General features: G+C 48.2%; 1 protein-coding gene across 10 annotated transcripts in view; it reads left to right on the top strand.

Moving 5' to 3' along the window:
* Window positions 1-14,465, top strand: part of ABCC1 (ATP binding cassette subfamily C member 1) — a 130,730-nt gene that overhangs the window by 28,965 nt on the left and 87,300 nt on the right. For 9 of the 10 annotated variants that reach the window (XM_040635280.1, XM_040635278.1, XM_040635274.1 and 6 more), the window contains exons 2-3: window positions 9,812-9,988; window positions 12,450-12,575. In XM_040635280.1, coding sequence (XP_040491214.1) covers window positions 9,812-9,988; window positions 12,450-12,575 — 303 coding nt within the window. Of the gene's footprint in view, window positions 1-9,756; window positions 9,989-12,449; window positions 12,576-14,465 lie in introns of all 10 variants that reach the window. The other variant, XM_040635277.1, reaches the window with a different exon arrangement.

Raw genomic sequence — 14,465 nt, 5'->3', positions numbered from 1 at the left:
AGCAACCCTCACTCCCAGATGCAAGTGACCGAGGGCCGCGGTTCGGATTTGTCATTGCGTACCCTCCTGTGTTGACCATTGGCTTGCCCTCCTCTCTGGAGCCATCCCTCCTGTCCCGAGGTCAGCCAGTAGGGCCCTGGGCAGGGCTGTTGCCCTTGTCCCTGCAGGCCCTGGCCTGGCGTCCCTCTAGAAGCTCTGTCGGCCGGGCCGGAGCGGCAGGCTGTGGGGGGAAGCCCTGTGGGGCCCCCGCCGAAGAGATACCCCAGCAGACGGCACTTTGGGGACCGGCCTGATGGAACTGAAAGGGCTGGTCAGCATCAGGACCGCTCTTTGTGGAGCTTGGCAGCCCTGGGGTGGCTTCTGGACCTGACCCAGCCGAAGGCAGCCATGTTGCCTGTGTGAGAACCATTGAACGGAGCTGAGGAGGGACCCAAGGAAACCTGAGGGCACGTGTAGGCAGAATAACCGCCCCTCCACAGGTGCCCCTGGCCTGGTCCCCGGAACCCTTGAATATGGGATGTTGCACAGCAGAGAGGAATGAAGGCGGCGGATGGAAATAAGGCTACCACTCATGGTCGACCTTGAGAAGGGCGGTGTCCTGGGTTATCTGGATGGGCCCAGGCATCATGGGGGTCTTTGTCAGTGGAAGAGGGAGACACCAGAGCGTAAATGAGGAGAGGTGTCAGCCTGACCAGCACTTTGTCTGATGCTCTCAGCTTTGAAGATGGCAGAAGGGGCCATGATCCGAGGAATGTGGACGGCTTCTCGAAGCTGGAAGAGGCAAGGAAATGGGTCTTCCCTTAGAGTCTCCCGACAGAACACAGCCCTGCCCACACCTTGATTGTAGCCCACGGAGACCCCTTTCAGATTCCTGACCTCTACAACTGTAGGATTCAACAAGTGTGTTACTTTAAGCCGCCAAGTTGCTGGTGATCTGTGACAGCAGCCGTAGGCAGTGAGGACAGGGAGTGGGTTCTGCACTTAGTGATGATTGGAGGACTCACACATTTTCCTCTTGGCCCAGATTTTTCATAGACACAGGCACAGCTCCAGAAGGCCCTGCACAAATTCCCGTGTGCCCCATCACGAGGAGCCAGCACGGGGTGGGGGTGGGGGGCAGCTCAGTGGTCAGGCTTCCTAAGTTTGAGCCCCAGCCTCGTCACATACAAGCTGGGTGACCTTTGGCAGTTTAGTTTTCATCTCTGACTCTGTTCCTTCATCTAACAAAGGAGCATCAAAATAAAACCTCCCTTCTAGGTAGTCATAGAGGTTAAACAAATTAACTCACTTCAGACGCATAGAAATAGTGCTGGCACATAATTAGTGCTCAGTTAATGCTAGGTGGTATTATTATCAGTAACAATATAAGTTCACCATCTTAAGAGTATAATGGTATAAACTTCGTTTATTTTTATTACTGATGTAAGACTTAAGATTACTGACAATAGTCCTTTATTGAGTGTGTGGGACCCTGTGTGTATGTAATTTTATTTGATCTTTGGGATAGCTCAAGGAGATAGGTATTCTCAGCCTTAGAAATGAGGTTCAGAGAGGTTCAGTAACTTGTCTAAGGTCACAGGCAAATAGAGAAGAAAACTAGGTCTAGGAGACAAAGGGATAGATAGTCTTTTGGGGAGATGGCGTGAAGTGATGAGAAGGAGAATAGGAAAAGGGGAGAACAGAAGGAAAGAAATGGACCCTAAAAAAATCATCTGAAGAGGTTGTATGTAATAGTAATAATCAACATTTATATGGGTTTTTATGGTCCTTCGGGGAGGAGACAGTAGTAGCCCCATTTTGCTGGTGGGCTGTTTGAGCCTCAGAAGATCATTGATTTACCCAGAAGTATGCTACTGGTAATGGTATAAACCCTAAATTCATGCATATCAAATTCTGAATCGTATTGTTGTATAGAAGTTGACTCAGTGGATCAGAATTTGTGTTATTAGGATGCTTTGTATTGAGAGAGCAAATTCATTTTAAACTTGCACAAACACAAGTGAATTTATTGGAGAGGTCCAGTGGGAAGGAGGACTACAGGATAAGTTTGATCCAGCAGCACCTCCCTTCCCCTCACCCGTGGCACCAAGTGCCAGTTTCTGTCATATCCACCTTTTATAATGTCCACTTCGTTCTCAACTCTCCACAGAGGTGACACTCCTTCCTTCCCCTCCCAACTTTCGGTGCTTCCCTTATAGATAGCCAAGGCACCTGTAAACTGTACATCCTCACCCTGCATCACTGGGGACAAGAGAGTGGTGTCCTTGCTGTGATTGGGTTGATGTGGATCAAGCTGTCTTAGTTCCTGGTGCCTCAGTTTCCTCATCTGTGAAATGGGCATAGCAGCAGTCCTTGTGAGGACTGGGGGACATGCCTAGTACATCGGTGCTCAGAGTGTGCTGGTTGTCATTATTCTGCCCTGAGAGAGAAGGGTATGAGTTGACAGCACTCAGTGAAATGTTAAGAACTCCCAGACCTCATGGGCCAAGCAGCCTTGAACTTGTGCCACCCCCATCCTCAAGCATCAGGGCTGAGAGTGGTGGTGGAGGGGGGCACCCATAAAAGGGTGACGAAGCAGTCGTATCCTGTGAAGAGAAGCCTGGGTTGGGGGAGCGATGCACTTTCTGTATCAAGATTTTCTCGGGCCTGGGTCAGCGCTGGTGACTGTTTTCTGGACTCGCTTCTCCTGGGGTTGAATTTTGTCACCAGTATTGGGCTGATGGCCGCTCCATTAGCAGAATCAGAGAGCCTGGTTTCTGAAGCTCCTGGATCCAGAGGCAGAGCTGCTGGATGGAAGAGCAGGGTAGCTGTCGGCTCTGGGGTCTCGAGCAGCGAGTTGGCTGGCAGACTCTCCGTGAATCATCGCCCTTCCTTAAGCCTTCCAGTGGCCTGCATTCGCTGTTTCCTGTCCAAACCCCAAACAGCAGGGTCACACTGCTGGTCTCCAGGGGAGGCCAAGGGGATCTCTCTGTACAGAAGATTCATTACAGCCCCAGCCAGCGAGGGACACACTGGAGGCCCGGATGCTGTTGTCTTCACTCTGGTGACAGTTGTCAGGGCTGCTGTTGGGTGGCTGAGGCGGGGTGGGGGCAGGTGGCATATTGGCCACCCGTGAAATTTCACCTTCACAAGCAGATTTCCCCTTTTCACATGAACCCCCCCCCCTCCCTCCGGCCTCTCCCTCCAGGTCGGGGTGGGCATGTGGCTTGGAGCAGGAAGCTGCCTTCCAAAGGGCTGACGTCTGCCTTCGCTGAGCTGAGCGTTCTTTGGCCTCTCCTTGCCAGGAGTTGTGTGTCCTTAGATGCTCCCCGGTTTTCTCTTGCTTACTTCCTAACTCGAGCGTTTCCCTGTCCTCTAAGCCTACCGCGTCTGGGCCGTGCCGGGGGCAGTGGTGGGGATTATAGTGAATTCTTGGCGTCTGCTACTAGCAGTCACCCCTTGTTTCTAGAGTATGCCGTTCTGTGTGAAGCCCCTCTCACACACTGTGCCGTTTGCTACTGGCCAAAACCCCTCCAGGCCCTTGTGTTTTCCTGACCATTTTCCTGGGGAGGAGACTGAGCTTGGAGAAGTGAAGTGACCTGCCCAGGTTCGCAGGAGGTCGGGGCCCGAATTTCAGTCCACATCCACCTGACCAGGAAGCCCAGGGTCGTAGCCAGGCTCTACCTGGATGGATTGTTATTTATTTTTTTAATATTTTATTTAATTTTTTGATAGAGGAGGAGAGAGAGACAGAGCAGGAGCGGGGGTAGGAGCAGAGCGAGAAGCAGACTCCCCGCTGAGCAGGGAGCCCAAGATGGGGCTCAATCCCAGGACCCTGGGATCGTGACCTGAGCTGAAGGCAGACGCTTAATGACTGACTCACCCAGGCTCCCCGATTGTTATTTTTTTAAAAGCAAAGTAGGAAATAATGTTTGGAGGGGCAGGGAGGCGAGGCATGGCATGAGCCATTTACTCAGTAACTTCTGGGTACCTGCCTGGTGAGGAGGGTAGGAGTCAAGAGTAGTTACACATGGTCCTGGCACTGAGGTCCTTGCGTGGTCCTTGTAGGACAGAAGTTGTGACAGGTAAGAAAACCATTGCGAAGGTTGGGGGGTGGGTCTCATGATTTGGAGAGTGGGGAGGAAAGCTTCCTAAGGAGATACCCAAGTTGGGTTTTGAAGGATGTGTAGGAGTTTGTTACAGCAGAACGACATTGCAGGGAGAGCCTCTAGCAAGAGGTATCCCAAAGAACCATTTATTTGACCAGCAGCTAGGGAGTGCCTTGAAAGCAGGGACCATGGCCCTCCCGAATCTCCAGTACCTTGAATAATGCTTGACACATGCATGGCAAATGCTTCTTTGAGTGAAGGCCTGAGTTGACACACTGGGGAACAGGGTGGGAGAAATTGTAGGAGAAACAGACGGGGCTCCGATGGGGAAGACCTCATGAAGCATAGCAAGGATCAGCTTTTGAACGTGATTGTGAGCCATCTGAGGTTGCTACCCAGAGGAGAGAGGACAATCCGATCTGTCCCATTTATTAAAACAAATGTTTAAGTCTGACTTTTCTTCCGAGCCGGAAAATCTTACTGCTTTCAAACTCACACGAAAAGATCTTCCATTTCCCTCATTATAAAGGGAAAAGGAATTTAAGCTACAGTGAGGTATTTTCCACTCCCACATCTGCAGAGATCAAAAAGCTTGTAATACATGGTGTTTGGAGAGGAGTCACCCTTGTACCTTGTTAGGTAAAGTGTAAACTGATATCCCCTTGGAGGGCAGTGTCTAAATTTCAGATGCATGCACCTTTTGTCCCAGCAGGTTCACTTCTGGAAAGTCATCTTATAAATATGCTAGCGTGTGTGAAATGAGGCACTTACCAGGTTATCAGTTCACTGCTGCACTGTTGGTCTCTTAGAGCAACCCAGTGCCCTTGTCAGCAGCAGGCTGGTCAAATACAGTCGGGTCCATCATCCAGTGGAAGACCAAGTACCTGGAACAAAGAATGAGGAGGCCCTTCATTTGCAGTGCAAGGGTGTTATTAAGAGAACAAAGCTGGGCGCCTGGCTGGCTCAGTCAGTAGAGCATGTGACTCTTGATCTTGGGGTTGTGAGTTTGAGCCCCCCGTTCGGTGTAGGGATTACATTAAAAAAAAAAAACTTAAAAGAAAAAGCAAGGTACAGAACAGTGTGAGGAGTGTGCTTCCTTCATTCGATAACAGAAATAGGTATTTTTGTTAATATATATGCATAAAATATTTTCTGGAAGGTACTCACAAGACACCAATCATGGGTGCTTCTAGAGACAGGACCCTGGGGGGTTAGGGACTGGGATAGGAAGATGGCTTGTCACTTCTACCTTTATTCAAAAGAAATACAATTAAGTTCTCAAGTATAGAACATATCTGTTACTGAAAAAATCGGTTTCTAATATTAAGTTTAAAAAAAGGTACAGAACGGACTATGTATTGTACTTTTTGGGGGAACAAAATTGATACACTTTATCTGGAAGATATTTGGAAGGATGCACAAGATGTTAATAATGGTAGTTTTGCCTGGGGGGTGGGATGGGGGGTTGCAAATTCAGAGAGGGAGACTTCTTTTTCACTACATGTATGCCATTTTGTGTAGTTTGAAAAAAATTTAACACATAGACCTTATGACCTGTTAAAAGTAAATTAATAGGAACATGGATGAATGAATGCCTGGTTGGTTGGGTGCATGGGTGAGTAGATGTTGGGTGGGTGGATGCATGCATGCAAGGGTAGGGAGTGGGTAGATGGATAGATAGGTGAGTGGGTGAGTTGGTGCGTGGGTGGGTAGATACATGGGTGAGTGGTGCCTGGGTGGGTAGATGAATGGGTGAGTTGGTGCATGGGTGGGTAGATACATGGGTGAGTGGTGCCTGGTAGATGGACAGATGCATGGATGCATGGGAAGGGAGTGGGTGGATAGACAGATGGGTAGATGGATGGATGGGTGAGTGGCTGGGTGCGTAGATACATATCTATGGATGCATGTATGGATGTCCAGATAGGTAAGATAACTTTGGCTGTAGTGGGGAAGGACTGGACTGAGTGGGGCCAGGAGGGCTGAAAGCAGGGAATGGTTAGGGAATTATTGCAGTAGTCCAGGCAAGGAAAGATTGGGGCAAGGATCAAGTTATAGAAATGTCTCACACAGGAACCGAGCTTCTGGTATACATAACTGCATATATTAAGGCCCAGCATTGTTTTTACTAGAAGGGCAAATTCCTTTGGAATGTGCTTTTTCTGGCAGCTGCTCAGAAACGGTTCTGTATTTAATAACCACCAACAGTTTAATCCCCTTTTCCACCATCACCTTAAGAATTACAAGTGATGTGAAACCAGTTAAAATAATCAGTCTTTGATAAATACCACACTTATTATGTACAAGACTGTCTTCCAAATGCCCAAATCCACAGAGGCATGACCTTTGTCCTTTTTTAGGATTTCTTTGTGTCTAGAAGTTTCCTAGCTAATCCCCTTGTGTGCATTGACCTTTTAAGGTTTATTTTTCCATGATTTCTTGTTCTGGGTGCTGGAGAAATAACTGTTTCTATCACAGAATAATTACACCTCTGAAGAAGCAGTTTAGGTACCTGGTTTAGAACCAGAGCTCGCTCACTCGCTCTTTTTAAAAGTCAAATCCTTTCTTTTCTGACCATCTTAATAGCCGTTTTGAAGTGTACGTGTCAGACTCACTGTTGTGCATGACTAGGTCTCTTTCCTGAGTAGCTCAGAGCATTACTTGGATCAGATTGTCAAACGTGTTTTTTAAGTGAAATGATCTTTTTGTTCCCATTACCTTCTTTTCTTCAACGGTCTTGAATGTGGCTTGAACGGTTGAATCAGAGCCGTAAGATTTCCTGGTTTTTTGGAGTTCCTCGGTGGTCTCACTTACCTGATTGTGGGAGGCTGTAGGGATCAGACATAGCAGGAGTTTTCTGGAGGGCGCACCGTCCAGTGGTGGGGAGAAAATGCTAGGAGGGAGATAGGCTGCATGGGGCCTGGGGCCAGCTGGAGCCCACGGGCCTCATCCTGAGGTGGGCTGCTCCCCAGCTCCTGCTGATGGTTGTGAAGCAGGAATTTGAGCCCAGTGCTATCATATTTTTCTTATTTTCTTTTTAAAAATTTTATTTATTTATTTATGAGAGAGAGAAAGCACGCACACGCACAAGCAGGGGGAGCGGCAGGCAGAGGGAGAAGCAGACTCCCCACCGAGCAGGGAGCCCCATGCGGGACTCGATCCCAGGACCCTGGGATCATGACCTGAGCCGAATGCAGTTGCTTCACTGACCGAGCCACCCAGGTGTCCCAAATTTTCTCATTTTCTAAGAGAAGCCAGATCTATACTTTCATATGAAATTTTCTGATTTTAAAATGCTGGCAGCTAACCTCAGATTTTTAAAAAAAGGATGCTTAAACAACAGCAATAACAACAAACCAGCTGTGGGCCAAATTGGCCTGGGGGGCCACCTGTGTCAGATCTTATCTGACCCAGTCATGGTAGAAATAGGAAATTAAAGCCATAAGGGAGGGTAGTAACTTTCCCCCAAGTTGTGGAACTGGTCAGTGGTCAAATCAGGACCTGAATTCACTTCTCCGTTTACAGAAGTCCTAACTGTTGGCTGCAGTTTATTCTTGGGCTGATATACCCGATCTCTTTATTATGTGTCCGCTTATCTATCTGGCATGTTTCTAGTGAAACACACGTGGGTTCTTTAAAAAGCAATTGAAACAATCTGTTTCTGAGGCTGGATACCTTAGTGGTTCACCGTAGGGACTTCAGAACCGAATTGACTGGGTTTGAATTGGGCTCCAGATCTTACCTGCTGTGTGATCCTCGAACAAATCACCAAACCTCTCTGTGCCTTTGCTTGCTGTTCTGAAAAAGGGGTGATGAAGTACTCACAGAATCAAGGGGGATACAGCAGATAAAGCACTTAGAATAGAGCCTAGCACAGAGGACTGCAATTTGGTCATTACCCATGATGCTGAGGCTGCTAGTGGTGGTGATGGCCGTGATGATGATGATGATGGAAGCGGTGGTGGTCACAACGATGGTGATGTTGGTGGCGCCGATGGCAGTGATAGGGACAAAGAAGACGACTTTCTGTAAAGAAGGGGGGGTCATCAGAAGGGGGAGTGAAGCATGGGAGACTATGGACTCTGAGAAACAAACTGAGGGCTTCAGAGGGGAGGAGGGTGGGGGAATGGGATAGACTGGTGATGGATAGTAAGGAGGGCATGTATTGCATGGTGCACTGGGTGTTATACGCAACTAATGAATCATCGAACCTTGCATCAGAAACCAGGGATGTGCTGTATGGTGACTAACATAATGTAATAAAAAAAACATTAAAAAAAAAAAAAGACGACTTTCTGAAGTCCTCAGTTGGCAAAATTGTAAAGTGGAATGATGCATAGTGATGAAAGGACTCTTCAGTTGACAGAAACCTTCCGGGTTTCTTCAATGGCAGACACCATGTTTTTTTAAAAGATTTTGTTTTTTAGATGGCTAACAGACACATGAAAAAATGTTCAACATCATTAGCCATCAGGGAAATTCAAATGAAAACCACATTGAGATACCACCTTATGCCAATTAGAATGGCAAAAATGGACAAGGCAGGAAACAACAAATGTTGGAGAAGATGTGGAGAAAGGGGATCCCTCTTACACTGCTGGTGGGAATGCAAGTTGGTACAGCCATTCTGGAAAACAGTGTGGAGGTCCCTCAAAAAGTTAAAAATAGAGCTACCCTATGATCGAGCCATTGCACCACTGGGTATTTACCCCAAAGATACAGATGTCGTGAAGAGAAGGGCCATATGCACCCTAATGTTCATAGCAGCATTGTCCACAATAGCCAAATTGTGGAAGGAGCCGAGATGCCCTTTGACAGATGACTGGATTAAGAAGATGTGGTCCATATATACGATGGAATATTATTCATCAGAAAGAACGATTACCCAACATTTGCAGCAACATGGACAGGACTGGAGGAGATTATGCTAAGTGAAATAAGTCAAGCAGAGAAAAACAATTATCATGGTTTCACTCATTTGTGGAACATAAGAAATAGCAGGGAGATCAGTAGGAGAAGGAAGGGAAGAATGAAGGGGGGGTAAACAGAAGGGGGAATGAACCATGAGAGACTATGGACTCTGGGAAACAAACTGAGGGCTTCAGAGGGGAGGCGGGTGGGGGATTGGGATAGGCCAGTGATGGGTATTAAGGAGGGCACATATTGCATGGAGCACTGGGTGTTATACGCAAATAATGAATCATGGAACATTACATTAAAAACTAAGGATGTACTGTATGGTGATTAACATAACATAATAAAAAATTTTAAAAAAAGATTTTATTAGAGAGAGAGCATGAGAGAGAGATCACAGGCAGAGGGGAGGGGTAGTAGAGGGAGAAGCAGACTCCCCTGCTGAGCAGGGAGCCTGACATGGGGCTCGATCCCAGGACCCTGGGATCATGACCAGAGCTGAAGGCAGACGCTTAATGACTGAGCCACCCAGGTGCCCAGATTCCATCTTTTATACGATAGTAGAACTTGCCCCAGGTCCCAGGACTTACCTGTTCTGTGAGATGAGACCTACCTTTATGCCTTATTTTTTATTTCATGGTCTTTTTGGCTCCTGATCTTTCTAGTTCGCACGTTCTACCCGAGAGGGCCCCGGGTGTAGGGTCTTGTCTGTTCTCTTAAACCCCCTCATATTGCGGTTTTGATCTCCACACAGATGCCTGTCCCTCCTTGGTGCAGCCCGTTGACCCTGCGTCTGTTTCTGTCTGCAGGCGTGGGATGTCACGTGGAACACCAGCAATCCCGACTTCACCAAGTGCTTTCAGAACACGTTCCTCGTATGGGTGCCTTGTTCTTACCTCTGGGTCTGCTTCCCCTTCTACTTCCTCTATCTCTCACGCCATGACCGGGGCTACATTCAGATGACCTATCTCAACAAAACCAAAACTGTAAGTCACTTGGGATTTCTTCCTGGTGGGGGAAGTGGGGTGTGCTTGGGTTGGGGACCGGTGGTTGGTGAAGACCGACACGTTTCTTCTACTTAACCGAGTTCCTTTTTCTAGAAGGCAGACTTATGACGTGGTGGGTGAAGGCTGAGGCTCTGGGTTCAGATGTGGGTGGAGATGCAGGCTCTGCCTCGTCCTAGCTGTATGACCTTGAGCACATGTTTTAACCTCCCTGAGGACCCCCCTTCCTCATTATGACAGTGAGCGTGGGAGGTTCGACCTGGAGAGATTATCAGGAGGTCTTCCTACCTGACCCGAGGCTATCTTTTTTATTTAAAAAAAAAAAAAAAAAAGGTTTTACCTTGAAATAATTTCAAACTGTGGAAGGGTGGCAAGAAGGACCCCAGGAACTGCCCACAGCCCTGAACACCCATTACTCACGGTCACCAAGTTCTAACATTTTGCCACCCTTTTTTTGATTGGCTCTTCCTCTCTCCTTAAACACACGTATGATTTATTCTTTTTGAATCATCTGAGAACCGGTAGCATCTGTGCTATCTTTACTCGTTGGTTCTTCCAGTGTGTCTTTTCTCGAAACAGGGACATTCTCATAGGTAACGACAGTACAGTTACTCAATTCAGGCAGTTTAGCGTGGACATAATACTTTTTTAAAAAATCTGTTCATGTTCCAATTTTGTCACTTGTCCTAATCCTGTCCTAGAATTTCTAGGACCGCTCCCCCAACCCCTTTCAAGATCCAGTCTAGATTCATTCATCGCTTTTATTTTTAATTTTTGAAAAAGATTTTATTTATTTATTTGAGGAGAGACTGAGTGGGAGGGAGAGAGAGAGAATTTGAAGACTTCACGCTGAGAGCAGAGCCCGACGTGGGGCTCGATCTCACCACCCTGAGATCATGACCTGAGCTGAAACCAAGAGTCAGACGCTTCACTGACGGAGCCACCCAGGCTTCCCTCATGCAGTACTTTTAGTCATGGTGTCTCTTGGGTTTTCTTTAATCTGGAAGAACACCTCAGCTTCCTTTGACATGTATTGGAAGAGCGTGGGCCAGTTGTTTTAGAGGGAGTTTCTCAGCTCGAGCCTGCATGATGTGTCCTCGTGGTGAGGGTAACGCGTGTCTGGCTGGAAAACCACGGAACAGGTGTTGGGTCCCTCGGAGGGTATTACACCTAGCTGTAATGTTCATCCACCCCGGATTGAGGGGGTTCATTTTGATCGTTGGTCAAAGTGTCGCCTGGTTTCTCCACTGTACAGGGGCCGTTTCTCCCCTTCGAGAATAAGCATTCTCAGGGAAGACATGTGGAGAGCAGCTACGTGTCGCGATCCTCATTCCACTCTCTTTTCCACTTAGCAAGCATCTCACTTCATTTTTAAGGCTGTTTCCCAAGACTTGGTTCCCCCAAAACAGGAAAACTTGGATGTTTTTTACTGAAGCTGTCGCTTGGCCTGCAGTACCCCCATCCAAACCTGTCTCATTCATACCACGCAAAATCCTAACGATTTCCCTATCCTATCTAGATCTCAGACCTTTGGGAGCACTTTATACTTTTTGGGGGGAGCAACATCTCCCTTTAAAGTGTAAAACAGATTTTACAGAGAAACAAACAAAAGCCTTGCTCAAAAAGCCTCCATTAGCTTCTCACCACAAGGAATGAAATCCTCACGCTGGCCAGCCTGATCTGGCCCCAGGCTCCTCCCCAGCCATCTACCACACTCATTGCTCATTCCACAGCAGCCATAAACCTGTCACACCTGTTCCCTACCCCAGGGCCTTTGCACTTGCTGTTCCTTGGAACTGAATTGTTCTTTCCCTCAAATGTCTACATTTGGCTCTTTACCTGTATGTCACCTGATGGCAAGGGCCCTCTCTGACCACGCCCTGTTACCTGTTTTATTTTTCCTCACGTCACTTATCACTCTCTGGCATTATAGTGTATATTTTTTAGTTTGTTTCTTGCCCATTTTTTCCCCACTAGAATCTCCACTTCACGAAGGCAGGGACTTTTGTCTGTTTTGTTCACTGTTGTATCCTTGGCGCTTTGAAAAGTATGTGGCCCATTAGTAGGTCCCCAGTGAATGTTGTTGAATGAGTGCTTACTGTGTGAGGTGCCTTACGCAAGTGTCCGGGGTGGCAGGTGGAGATAAGTTGTAGACTGAGCTCTTGAATTTTCCGGGGATGGGAAGAACAGCAACCAGACGAACAGTCATGCCCTGGGTGCAGGAGGGCATCATACACTGGTTACAGACTAGCGCGTGATGGCCCAGAGGGTAGCTCCCCGTACCTAGGACTTGTATATGCTCCAGAGGCTATGTACTATATCTAAGGACCACAGCTGATAGTTCAGGGGTTGGCTGGTCCCCCCAAGGCTGAGCTTTTTGCAGGGGGACTGGGGGAAGTTCCAGTGGTGAATGTTGTAAGACATGTATGTCCTTCTCTTCCAGGCCTTGGGATTTTTGCTGTGGATCGTCTGCTGGGCAGACCTCTTCTACTCTTTCTGGGAAAGAAGTTGGGGCAAATTCCTGGCCCCGGTGTTTCTGGTCAGCCCAACCCTCTTGGGCATCACTATGGTAAGTAGGAGCTAGCTCTCTGCCAGGCACTGTGGAGGCCAAAATTAGTGGCCAGTGTGTAGAAATGAGAAGATCTCACAGTAAAAATGCAAAAATCTGGCTTCTCTTGAAAAATTCAAAGATGGCAATACCAGCCTCATCGTCTTCTGGAGCAACAATCAGCCGGAGCTGAGAAATGAGTGCAGCCTTTAAAGGTGCATGTGCTGTGCGCTTGGCCACAGTCCTCACCGTGCCCTGTTGCCGTCCTTGCCACTGCGGCTGAATGGCGGGCGCCGTCTTTGGTGGTGCCTGCTGTGTGCTGCTTTCATACTGGCTAGCTCAGCCATTTATATTAATTGTCTGGGACCTAATTGCCTCTTGAGTTTTCAGCCTCTGGCTTACCGGGTGGGATGCCAAGCTGAATAGGAAACTACCCTGCCTCATGGGGGTCCATTATTATGTGGGAAACACAGCCAGGGCAACGGCTTTCTCACAGCTGACGTATTTTAAGTAAGTCCTTAATGTGTGCCTGGCACCGTTCTTGGTGGTTTACGTGTCTTGACATTAGAAATTAGAATTCATCTATTCTCAGAACAACCTTGTCCCCGTTTGACAGGGGAGGAGACTAAGGCATAGAGACATTAAATGTCCTCAGGGTCATACAGCTAATGCATAGCTGAGTGGGGGGTGGTTGCTGCGGAGGCCATGGTTTTAGCGCCCGCCTGCCACAGTGATGTGCTCCGAATTAAGGGCCATTCCCGCGTATGCACCCAATACCTTGGTCCTAAAGTTCGCAGCGAGCGTAGCCCTTGCGTGTTTGACAACGAGGAGGGAAGTAGGTTCGGGGCAGGGTGTTTTGAGCTGGGAGAGCAGTGAGTCCAAGGAAGGGTTAGAGGCTGGGATTGAAGGAGTGGCCATCTGTGAAGCCGGAATGTGGAGTGGGGCTTTAGGGGGTGGACAGCAGAGGTGACAGAAGATGGGAAAAGAAAAGCAAGTTGGAGCCAGATTGCGGAGGGCTGTGAATCCTTTGTGTTAAGATTTTATCTGAGAGAGAGAGAGCACAAGCAGGGGGAGTGGCAGGCAGAGAGAGAAACAGGCTCCCTACTCAGCAGGGAGCCTTGTGCGGGCCTCCATCCCGGGACTCTGGGATCTTGACCTGAGCCACGGGCAGCTGCTTAACGGACAGAGCCCCCAGGCACCCCGTGGCCGTGAATCTTTATTGCACTTGATAACATTCCTTATCCCTTTCCATATTAACTCATTTAGGGATTTTTGCTCATTATTTCTATGTTCATAGATAAGCCAGTTGAGGCACAGAGAAGTGAAGGAACTGACCCAGGGTCACACCGCCAGTAAGTGGTAGAACTGGCTTCATACCCCGGCATCTGCACCACTGTTTGTGGGGTTCTTTGCCAATACCTGGCTCTCCCTGTGGGCTTTGTTCACCTCTGTGTCCCCATAGCCGGGCACCATGCCTAGCATGTAATAAGACTCCATAAACATGTCAAGGGAATTGGTAAATGAAGAGCTTGACTTTGCTGGCCCGAAGGTCTTAGACTGTATGTTGGGCAAGAAGGTGCAGAGGTAGACTAGCTGTGGCTGGAGGGGCTCATACTCCCTAAATTTTCCCTGTTCCTGGTCTTTTCTTCATTCATGAGTATGTGATTCTGGGGACACACGTGTGATGGGCTGAGGGTCACCGAGCTGTATGCCATTTGAGGCTCTGAGCTAGCTAAGAGGTGAACTGGCCTGTGAGAGCCTCAGTATCTCTCTTCCCCTGTGGGCTCAGTGGCAGAATAAAGGATCAGCCCTGCTGTTCATGCTATGGTGACATTCTCTCTACTCCCCTAGGGGCAGGAGTATACAGGTACTAGGAATATGGGATGCCAGTAGTCAGCAGATATATTTCTA

The sequence above is a fragment of the Ursus maritimus genome, unplaced genomic scaffold (genome assembly GCF_017311325.1).
Source record: "Ursus maritimus isolate PB19 unplaced genomic scaffold, ASM1731132v1 scaffold_2, whole genome shotgun sequence".
Classification (NCBI taxonomy): Eukaryota; Metazoa; Chordata; class Mammalia; order Carnivora; family Ursidae; genus Ursus; species Ursus maritimus.
Note: the sequence above shows the minus strand (reverse complement) of the source record. Positions and strands in the feature narration are given on the sequence as shown.